Below are 12,438 nucleotides of genomic sequence, written 5' to 3'. Positions count from 1 at the left end.
CTGTCAGAGGACAGCGCGCTCGACTATTCAAGTGCTTGACCGCATAATGTAAGCCATCATAAAGAGGGGGGTATAATGTGGGTGTGTGGTTATTTAATAGATGATCTTAAAAAAAAAGATATTTTTTTATTTTTTTTTAGGGGGGGGGGGGTGAGTGTCAGGTAAGTGTTGTTTTTTGTCAAAGTATCAATCAAATCTGATCTTAAATAAAGTAGTTAGGGCAATTTAAGCAAAATTTATTAATTTGACCTTGAGAGTCAAGGTCATTCAAAGGTAAAGGTCAAATTCAACTTGCCAGGTTCAGTAACATCATGATAGTAAGAAAGTATTTGAAGTTTGAAAGCAATAGCCTTGATACTTTAGAAGTAAAGTGGATCTAAACACAAAATTTAACAAAATATTCAAAGTTACAAAGACAAAAAAGGGCCATCATTCCGTTAAAAAGCCAACCAGAGTTATGCAACTTGCCCTGTACTGTTCCCTTACCATAGTTAGCGAGTTTTCCAAGTCTATAAAGCAATAGCTATGATACTTTAGGAGTAAAATGGATCAAACCACAAAACTTAACCAAATACTCAATTATCTAAGTATAAAAGGGGCCATAATTCTGTTAAGATGCTTGATACAGTTGTCTGCTCCTGTTTATAGATTGGGGTCATGTTGGTTAAGAAGTATGCAAAATATGAAAGCAATATGTCAAAGGACATAGAAAATATTTGAGGTGGTACGCAAACTTGAACATAGAAAATCAAAGTGAACAAGAGATGTGTTTGTCAAAAACACAATGCCCCCTATTGCCCCGTTTTGAAGCCATATATTTGACCTTTGACCTTGAAGGATGACCTTGACCATGACCTTTCACCACTCAAAATGTGCAGCTCCATGAGATACACATGCATGCCAAATATCAAGTTGCTATCTTCAACAAGGGCTGTTTGTAAAACATGCATGCCCCATATGGGCTCTCCATTGTAGTGGCAGCCATTGTGTGAATATGTTTTTTGTCACTGTGACCTTGACATTTGACCTAGTGACCTGATAATCAATAGTGGTCATCTGCGAGTCATGATCAATGTACCTTTGAAGTTTCATGATCCAAGCCATAAGTGTTCTTGAGTTATCATCCGGAAACCATTTTACTATTTCGGGTCACCATAACCTTGACCTTTGACGTAGTGACCTGAAAATCGATAGGGGTCAACTGCGAGTCATGATCAATCTACCTATCAAGTTTCATGATCCTAGGCATAAGCGTTGTTCAGTTATCATCCGGAAACCATTTCACTATTTCGGGTCACCGTGACCTTGACCTTTGACCTAGTGACCTGAAAATCAATAGGGGTCATCTGTGAGTCATGATCAATGTACAGTACAGCCAAAGCGGCACAAACATAATCCGCGGCTACGCCACGGCCAGATTATTAGTCCGCGGCGGCCGAATCGTGTGTTCACGCGGCGTATCGCCGTGGCACTCGGCATCGATCCGCGCAACGACGCCGAGTCTGTATTAACCTCGCGTACTTTCGCGGAGTAAATCCGCCGCATACGTACGCGGCGGATCGAGTGAAAAGATATCCACCTACATGTACATACATGTATGTGTAGCGTAGAATTAATTACGCGCAGCTGTTTATATTTCGTTCGATTATCATTATTAAATTTGTAATCCGAAACACACTTCCGAATTTTAATGCTAACGCGTCCTTTGGCAAATTCAAGCGTCAAATAAACTGTGCTAAAATATCCTTTGTTTCATAAAATGCGCGCGAAAATTATGCAGACATGTAGAACGTCGTTTGGAAAGTTTGGGTGTATTTTGTGTTGTATAAATACATGAACATCACGTCAGGCGTAAATCGCGTGTTCAGTGAAAAAAAAACGCCCAGATTAGACGTTATTTCATCATCTCTATTAATAGTAACAAATGCCAAAATGTATTTGATACTTAAGGAAATATCGAGAATGTTTGTGTATCGTAAATATTTACTAGCATTTGCTTGAAAACTGGAATATACGGGATTATCGGGTAATTAGTAGGGATATTAACTGTATAATATGAACAAAATAAAACGTATTTATATACGCATATTCAAACAATAGTTATAATAAGCTGATAATTAACAAAACAACAAATACGTCGTCACCGTCTTGATTATTGATGTGGCTTCAAACTGCTAATTTTCTCAGCTAAAATATAATAGCAGAATCAACATGCAATTAATTTATAAATCCACCATATGCTGGAGCTTTGACCACTTGTATGTGCGAAAAAATAATTATGTGACCTTGTTTATGTGTGAAATACATACACTACGGGCGGGAAACAAACTTAATTGGCCAGACACATTAACTATGCTTACATGTATATGCTAATACAATCCGCGCACAATAAATATATTATGATTTTAATTATTATTTTAATTGTTCTTTAAAAATTTGTTAACTACATGTAACTAATATTTTGAAACAGATTTTTTATTTCATGATGCGCATCGACTCGGCATCATGTCGCGAATCGCGGAATGCCTCGGCGGACAGATGCGAAGTTTCGCGGCGAAATGCGACTTGCTGCCGCATACTGACGCGGCTTCAACGACTGACGCGGCATCGACTCGTTTCGCCTTGCCGCCGCGGATCGCGAAATACGTTTGTTCCGCTTTGGCTGTACTGTACCTATGAAGTTTCATGATCCTAGGCATGAGGGTTCTTGAGTTATCATCCGGAAACCATTTTACTATTTCGGGTCACCGTGACCTTGACCTTTGACCTAGTGACCTCAAAATCAATAGGGGTCATCTGCTAGTCATGATCAATGTACCTATGAAGTTTCATGATTCTAGGCCCAAGCGTTCTTGAGTTATCATCCGGAAACCACCTGGTGGACGGACCAACCGACAGACCGACCGACATGTGCAAAGCAATATACCCCCTCTTCTTCGAAGGGGGACATAATAATGCAAAAGTTATTACAAAACTTTAACCAAGGTTAAAGTTTTGGGACACACACAATGAATGAATGACAGACAGACAGGCCAAAAACAATATACCCCCGATCTTTTGATCCGGGGGCATAAAAAAGGGCCATAATTGTTACAAAATGCCTGATACAGTTGTCTGCTCTTGTTTATAGTTTGGGGTCATGTTGGTAAAGAAGTATGCAAAATATAAAAGCAATATGTCAAAGGACATAGGAAATATTTGGGGTGGTACGCAAACTTTTAACATTCCAACGCTCATGGGAACGCTGGGATGAGTAGGATAGCTCCACTATATATATTTCATATATAATAGTCTAGCTGAAAACAATATTGGCCACTCACTAAGCAATTCACTGCATATGGTAACTCAAGGGTGGAGTTAACGGATTGCATTACCAGATTTATTGTTGGGATTTGTACGTCCCAAGTATTTGAAAACAGCAAACAGCGTCTATATGGATCATTGGTCAAACAGGGACTTCCGCAATTTGTACTATGGACGTACGACTGCCATTTGGGGGCTAATTTGTACTATGGACGTACGACTGCCATTTGGGGGCATAAATTTACACACAGACATCCACTAACGGAAGCTAAAGTGAGGCCAATTTTGAACCAAGAGACATGATTTGAACAAACTTGGAAGAGGACACTGGCCGAGGGGTGAACTGAAGACTGTTGTAACTCATATTAAATACAGTAGGATATACTGCAGTTTTCCATTCAGCCCTCGACCCATATGATATTACATAACATAAAAGCAGTTCAATGGGAGAATATGTTAAAAAACAAAGTTTACTAAAGCAAGCAAGCACGCATTGGCATATGGCTGACATCAGGGTATCCTTAAAGCTACTCTTGTTCATAATGTGCTCAGGAGATCTAAAAATATTATGAAAATGAATGTCATGCTCTTGGCATATTGTCAGATAAAGATCATTCTTACTATTTACTTCCAAGAATAACTGGTGAGTAATATCACTATAGTTGATTTTTCTTAGAGGCAAAAGATGCAGTATGGTTTTTAACATTTGTCATATGTATTGGAAACATAATTTTCAAAAGATCTGTTCACAAATTGACTTATTTTAACCATTTACCACTTAGATACGTATTTTAACGAATTATATTCCCATAGAAATGTAAATTTAATTAATTCCTTTCTCACTAAATTCGAGTTATATAGGCTTCCAACCCTTACATTTAGATACTGATGGGCAGCAAACAGCATACAACCTGAACAGAATGCGAGTTACTCACAGGCTCTTCTGGTTTTATGCTGTTTTCACATAGCCATCTTCACTTAGCTTCTGTGTGGGAAAGGGTTAAGTCATATATAGGAAACTGAGCACATTCATGAGTACTCATTAGTTTAAATTGAACTAGAGCTTTGTCACAGACTAGACAAATACATCCACATGCAGCATTGACACAGATTATTTTGCACGTTGTCTAAAAAAAAAACAGCGGGCACCATGCTCAATGTTTAAAACGCACTTAGCGACCCCGTGACCTCGGTTTAGACCCGGCATGGCTCATGTTCAAATTTGACCTACACATCATCTAGATACAACTTCTGACCAAGCTTTGTGAAGCTTGGATGGAAACTACTTGAATTAGAGAGCGGACACCATTCTGAATGTTTAAAGCGCACTAAGTGACCCCATGACCTAATTTTTGACCTAGCATGATCCATATTCGAACTTGACCAAGACATCATCTAGATACAACATCTGACCAAGTTTGGTGAAGATCGGATGGAAACAACTTCAATTAGAGAGTGGACACTTAATACGGACCGACAGACCTCGTTTGTGGGGGTATAATAAAATTATGAATTGTTTGTACTGCTTAATAATGGTGGAATATTTTGTTTTTGTTGCTGACAACTGGTGGGTTGATTATGAACAGTAAAGAATGCAGCAATATACATATTATTTAAGTCAGAGCGGTCACAGCATTTTCCTTTAATCGAAGTATTTTATATACATATATATTGTCATATAATTTGCTATGCTTTAATTTTTAAATGTAAGACACTAAAAATAATACATTAAAATATACAAACATCAGTGGGTAAAGTCCAAATGATTTCAGTCTGAACTGATTACTTTATTACTGTATAATTTTCAAATCTCAGTATAGTCATTAAAACTCCAGTATCTTCAAAAATCTAAGCGTCTTAACTCTTGAGTCAGTTTCCTGTGAACAAAGCAGGCTTATGGAGACACTCTCAAATCAGTTACAGGGCCATGAAACATTAATAGTCCTGGTCATTGTAACTATGGCTCTGACTGTGACCATTGAATATAGTTTTAGGGCTAAAATAGACAATGTGGTCAATGAAGATTCTTTGAGTTCAAGCAAAGTCTGTAAAACATGGTTAACCTTGTTTTGAAACATGGCCTACCATGTTTTAACTGTGTGCATTTTACAGGGGACTGTTTGCATTTTATTTGGGAGGAAAAAAACGTCTTTAGAATAATACTAATTAATAAAAGTGTATAATAAAATGACACGTTGTTTTATTTATAATTTTGCCTAGAAAATGCCCTTTGTATTTTAAGACCTTTAAACCTTTGCATTCTGAGATCAGATTTGAAAAAAATTGCTAAACTGAATTTACTATGAACAGTTTAAATTTCTCCTCAGCTATCATAAAAGGATTCATTTCCATAAATCTAGAAAATAATAAACATGTAACTTTATGTGTCATTTTAAGAAATAAAAAACAAAACGTACATACATGCTCTTTTATATCAAATGTAGCAAACTGCTAAGTATTTGATGTCCATGAGCAATAATTGAATATTATTGAGGACTATAATCTGAATGTGATTGACATTTGTGGAGGCATTCATTCTGTCACACATTCTGTAAAACCTTGAATGATCTTACCATGAAGTTCAAACATAATACAATAAAATAACAAAAAGGCATGAAATAATAAGGTTGAACTTGGTTGGAAATATCAATTACTGAATCCCTCATGCTCATTATTCATTGCAACCACTAAACTCCAAGTGACTTCTGGGACAGGCAATCCATTTGGTTGATAAACTGCTGCTAATGATTCTTAGCTGACAGTGGAATGCTCTCAAGTGCTAGTCATCCATTTAATGTTTAAGCATTCCCAGGATAGCTTCAACTAGTTTCTATATGAAGTTTGCTCTGGGAAAACCTGGCTTAATGCATGTGGGTGAAGTGCCATCCCTAGATAAGCCTGTGGAGTCAAACAGATTAATCAGTGACAACATTTGCCACTTTAAATGAATTTTTTTGTTAGAAGAATCTGCCTCTTCTTTGCACCCACCACCTGATCAGCCTGTTCGGACTGCAAAGGCTAATCTGAGAGGACATTTAAATTGCCGCACATGTATCAAACTCTACCAGAGACTCATATAAATAGTCTATCATGTAGATAATTTGGCCAAATATCAAATTACATACATGTATCCAATAACATTTAAGATGGAAATTGATAATTTCCCAACACACACCAATGTCTGTTTAAAAGGAAGTTTATTATATTATGTGACAAATAAACTTCCTTTAAATGTCATTGTGGTATCAGAAATGAAAACAATTATTATGATTAACTACAGGACTATTCATGGGAACTATCAACTACTTATTATTTTACAATGTTCATTGTACAGATAAGCATTATATAAACGAAGAATCCTTTTGGCAACGCTACGAAAATCAGGTTTTCAAAACTTTACTTATTCATCAATTTTTTTTAATGAAAAATGCAATCCAAGGCTTAGTAAGGTATGTGATAAGCTAACTGCACACAAAATGTCAGTACTATTCCTCCTTTAAATCTGGTGTTATTGAGCAGAAACAACTTTTTCTAATTTTAGTTACAGATACTTTAAATGTGATTTGACTGGCTACATTTGACATCTTTAGCTAGGCCTGCATGTAAACTACCAACAGAAATTTCAGTAAAAACGTCATAATGTAATCATAATATGTTCTATTATTGTAATCAATTTTCATTTATAAGAAACAATGACCTCGACCATGACACAACTGGTCCCTTATAAAATCCCATTTTAGGTCTGCATGTATACTTTCAATGCACAACATTTCATCACAATACCTCCATGGCATCATGAAAACTCGACTTTTTGAGCAGAAACCTTTTAAATATTTTTGAAACTGCGACCAGGACTTTGAGCCAACTGTTCCCCAATGCAACCTAAAGGTAGATCTGTATGCAATCTGTTTACAAACACACTTCTTTGCCATACTGCCATAACACTCAACTTATTGAGCAGAAACCGTTTTTCTATTTTTTGAAAGTGACCTTGAGGTTGACCTGTCTAGACCCATATACAATTCCTAGCAAAGACATTCTTGCAAGGTTGCTATATTAAGTTTCAATCAGGATTGGTAACTGTACATGCATATAAAATGTATTGACTAGAAATAAACTGTTTGCTGGTTTTCTATTTAAAGCAACAGATACCTTGACCTAAACCTGACTGACGACAAATGAAAGCCCAAGCTAATTATGCATGTAAGCTTCCTACCGATACAATTTCAGAGTAAAACATCCATCAAAACTCAACTTAATAAGCAGAAACTGTTCTTCTGTTTTGAGTAACAGTTAACTTGACCATGACCCAACACGCCCTAACTACAATCCAAAGCTTGGTATCCAGAATACTTAAGGAATCCAAAGTTTAAAAAAACAACAGAATGTCATTGTAAAGTAATTTTTTTTACTGAAAACAACTGTTTGCCTTTTTTTTACTTTTATGTATATTGACATTGACTGTGATGTGACTTTCTCAAAATGTTATCTCAGGCAAGGTTTGCATACTCACTAACTGCACATACAGTTTCAGTGCAATATCTCAATGCAAACTAAAGTAATTGAGCAAAAACTGCATTTGTATTTTCAGTTACTGTGACCAAGACCCAAATTATCCAAAATACCCGTTACGCCTCCATGCAAGCTTTCTTTATATCCAAGTTTTCATCAAGACCGTCCAATACAAACCAGTGCATTTTTTTCACCATTTTGGGAATGGGTTGGGTGCATTTGGATTGGGAAAATTTATGTTGTTTTGACTAAAATTGGGAAATTAGTGTTGTTGTTGTTTTTCTTAAAAAGGCTTCAAAAATGAGAATGCTAGTGCTTTCAGTATTATATTTATTAAGGTTCAATTAAAATGGATGGGAGATGAACAAAATATTGAGATCTAAAAAATTACATTAAAAATTATATTATTTTGTTTTAAAACCTTAGAATTTTTAGCTCTCATTTGGGAAAAATATAAACTTGTTCCCATTGGGAATGGGGCCGATTACCGGACCCAATTTTGAATGAAAAAAAATACACCAAACTAAGCTTATTTACCAGAAACAAACCTGTTGAACCCCAAGCTCATAAATAAGCAGTTTTTTCAACATTGTGAAACAAACTGGTTAAATATTATATATGGTATACATATAATTTACAGAAAGCACAAGCTAGAAGATGAGTATCCTTTGCAAACTAAAAATGCATACATTTTAAATTTGCCATTATTTTAGCATAATGAAATATATGTCTTAAAATTAAACCTGAAAGTATTCTATTATTGAACAGAATTAACAACAAGCAATACTTGTATATGAATAGCTAAACCTTTGTTTAATGGAATAAAGGATAATGCTAAGTACCATTGAGCTAAATTTGAACTACAATATAATAAATAATTGCATAGTTGTGATTTTACCGACCTACGGGATAGTGCCATCTATAATCTCGCCCTTTATTCATCAAGGGCGAAGCACGATATTTTGCGCGACAGTCACGGCGACACACAATATATTTAACACAAAATATCACCCTTGTGCAACAGTCGCCCTTTTATATGCAATGTCTCGCCCTTTGAACACGACCGTTGCCCTTTGAACACGACCGTCGCCCTTTATGAAAGTGAACGTCGCCCTTTTATATGCGATATCTCGCCCTTTGAACACAACCATCGCCCTTTGAACACGACTGTTGCCCTTTATAAACACGACCGTCACACTTTTATATGCGATATACTGTAGCGCAAAATATCGTGTATTGTGTGTCGCCCTTGATGAAACAAGGGCGAGATTATAGGTGGCACTATCCGGAATCCGTACCGACCAGATAACCATCTATGTAACAATTAAGCGTTTCAATTAGTCATTACATTGGAGTCAATACCCTGGGAACATTTGGAAACATTCTTAGTGACAGTGCCAAGTACCTCTTCATCAGTGTCAATATTAAAAATACTTACAACAAAACATGATGGACTATAAATTTTGTTAAAAAAAACAACAATATCAACCCAATAGACATAACTGTTTTCTCAGCACTTTCTATCCAATGAAACCTTACAAACTACTTAAATACTGGTAAAGTTACCTTTTGAATCCTGTTAAATTCTCAATTCAGAAAGTCATTATAATTTAAATTCCTTGAATGAAATTAAAGATTCTTGCATTAAATCCAAATAGTTGCACAAGCCATAAATAGCCTTTAACATGCCTGCTGCATGCTATCATCATTTTCCGATAGATGATATGAAAACGAACACGATTCACACACATTCCAATACATCCATCTTACTTAAGACGAGCAAAACTGTTGTATAGCAAAAGAATCCATCAAACATGCTTATATTGATTTCTCTCACAAGCCAAAATAATCGTGCCACTCTTCAGTGGCCTGCTTTGTGCTGCCATTTTGATAGCTGAGCACAAAACTGAATTATACCATATTGACATGTTAAGCAGTTACATCTGTTTCACACTCAATCCTCATTTTGTCACTGGCAATACTTGAGATGGAAGATTTTATGGCAGAAAAATTATTAGGATACTTTTACAGCAATTTTTCAGAGAAATATCTCATGGTTTTATGGTCGATTTGACACAATTACTAAAGCAGTGTATTGGGTGCAGGATTGACATAATACAGGCATTGTTAATTTAATTCCTTTGGAACAAAGAGCAAATCATTGCGGTTATTTAGGAACTTTATGATTGTGAGAAGTAATATCACAAAGGGTCCGCACAGTCACACCAGGGATGACAGTTTCTGTTTTAACTGTTTTTTTTCTAAGAAGCTACTTCATTTAGCCAAAAAAAAACATGAAAAGGTGGAAAATGTCGTCCCTTATAAGTCTGTTATGACTGCACAGGCTAATCTGGGAATACTTTTTATGCATTAGACCCATTTCCCTCAAATAAATTCTAGCAGTCATTTATAATATGAAGATTTGGTAAATTTTGTTAAAGAAAAAATATATTCTATACACGACCATAAACCCTGGCAAACATGTGATTACAATCAAATAACATAATTTGGTGGAACTTCTGATAAAATTCTTTAACTCAATGTAACAATGACTATTCAGAATGGGATGAAGCATTTTGAGGCAGTAAGAGTAATCTGACACAAACATATTGTTATGCTAAATAATTACAACTTCTGTCACTTTCATGTGAATGCTGCATTCTGATTGGATAATTTGTTCACGTGACCTGTTTTTCATTTTCCGATGAACCCACTTCAAATTTAAACATGAATATTCATTGTGCTACTTTCTGGTCATAAACAAGTTGCCAAAATGACGTTATGTTTTGCGTGAAACTTAATTGCGTTGTTTTTTATTGGTCAATAGCGAAATGACGTTATATTTTTTGCGTGAACTTCAACGGTATACCCATTTCACGAAGATGAAACGGAAACTGAAAATAGATTCATACGCTAGATAAAAAAGGACTTTTATGACCCTTACCACAATAGAATTTCAGCTTTTAGATCATTTTGTGTTGTAATTATAAGAATTGAATAGCATTTTTCTGCATTTCATCTGTGTATGAACTGTCAGGAAAAATACAACTTATTTATGCATAAACGTCGTCAACGTTTATGCAAATTAGGCGTCATTTTCCCGACAGTTCATACACGGATGAAATGCAGAAAAATGCTATTCAATTCTTAAATGTAAGTCATGCCATTCTGTGGTGGCGATGTTCAACAATAGAAGAATCAGTTAGGCATTTCTGGGAAATAAGTTTGAAATCTAAAAAAAAGCCATGAAAGATTAAGTCCTGTATAATAAAACATATCATTAATATACATTTTAAAATAAATGAATACATGATTACACAAGCTTGCACTTTCATTAAAAACAAGCTAAAAATACACACAGTCCTGACAAGAATATATCTTCCCAGTTAAATGTTTTGACATATGAAAAAACATGCATTAATCTTTGGAAAACGTTAACTTTTGTTTGTAGTTAGCAAAATCCTCATAATCAAATGTGTTGTCGTCTGTGATGTAGCAGCTGACAGTTTTTAAGGGTTATCCAACTCATAACAACGGTTAGAATGCAAAAATGTACGCAACTAGAATTCTTAAAGACACAGATGACCCACAACAGATATTTAAAAATCTCAACCTTCCTTCCTTTATTAACATCTACAGGTTAAGGTCATTCTACTGTGAAAGTTTGAGCAATATCCTACCAGCTTTTACAGGGTGCAGAATCAACGTTTTTTTAGGGGTTTACACACGGGCTGGACAGAATGTAATCACACCGTTAAGAACTTTATTTTTGCAAATATCTCAAGTTGAAATACATTTGCAAAAATCTTTTGTGCACGAAAGACAGTTTTTTTCCAGTTTGTGCCCATATCTTAAGCTATTAAAATAAATCCTTGAATACATCTGAAATCAGTGACAAAATTTCACGTTGCGTGAAGCATAACAGTGTAGTACACATTGAATTTTGAACAAGAACACAGGCTTATTAAATAAATTAATTCGAATGTATTTGGCATTGCCATAAGCAGCATAAAAATCTGTCTTTTATGCACTAGTTGAAATTCTTATGAAAAATGGTATTAAAAAATTATTTGAAAATAAGCACCACTTACCATCGTGTTTACGTCCATTAAAGTTAAAAGGAGGAACCCCACAAAGTGATCCTGCAGCCTGGTTATTAAGAGTACACTACAAGGCCATGATGTATGTATGTATGTCATGGAAGGACAAGTGCAATTCTAAATGCCTCTCAAATTATGCAGGACATACAAAAATATCAATAATTACTTTCAATAATCTTACCCATAACAATGACAGTCCAGCCAGAATAAACATGGGAACGGGCATCAGGTACATAGCCAAACTTGTGATGGTCCAGGAAGTCTTGTTCAACTTGATTCACATCTGAGCCATATGTCCTCAGTTTTTTCACACATTTCTGGAGCATCTTGTACTCATTCAATGATTTATCATCTGCCGCAATGCGCATCATGTCATCGTCGCTCAAGGCATGAAGCTGTCGGAGCCCAACAACACTGTGCCTGGTAAGTCTTCAAAAAAGTTATGTATTAATTAGGACTTTTTCACAGATTTGTCCAATTTGGTAAAACAAGAGTGCCAAACTGTCACAAGATACACCTGCTT

At 35.6% G+C, this 12,438-nt stretch overlaps 1 protein-coding gene across 4 annotated transcripts in view; it reads right to left on the bottom strand.

Annotated features, from left to right (window-relative positions):
• The window catches only part of LOC127870707 (apoptosis-resistant E3 ubiquitin protein ligase 1-like), a 132,970-nt gene that overhangs the window by 45,120 nt on the left and 75,412 nt on the right, over nt 1–12,438 (bottom strand). For 3 of the 4 annotated variants that reach the window (XM_052413137.1, XM_052413138.1, XM_052413136.1), the window contains one exon: nt 12,097–12,344. In XM_052413137.1, coding sequence (XP_052269097.1) covers nt 12,097–12,344 — 248 coding nt within the window. Of the gene's footprint in view, nt 1–9,381; nt 9,402–12,096; nt 12,345–12,438 lie in introns of those variants that run through there. The other variant, XM_052413139.1, reaches the window with a different exon arrangement.

This window comes from Dreissena polymorpha, chromosome 3, assembly GCF_020536995.1.
Source record: "Dreissena polymorpha isolate Duluth1 chromosome 3, UMN_Dpol_1.0, whole genome shotgun sequence".
In the NCBI taxonomy this organism is placed as follows: Eukaryota; Metazoa; Mollusca; class Bivalvia; order Myida; family Dreissenidae; genus Dreissena; species Dreissena polymorpha.
Note: the sequence above shows the minus strand (reverse complement) of the source record. Positions and strands in the feature narration are given on the sequence as shown.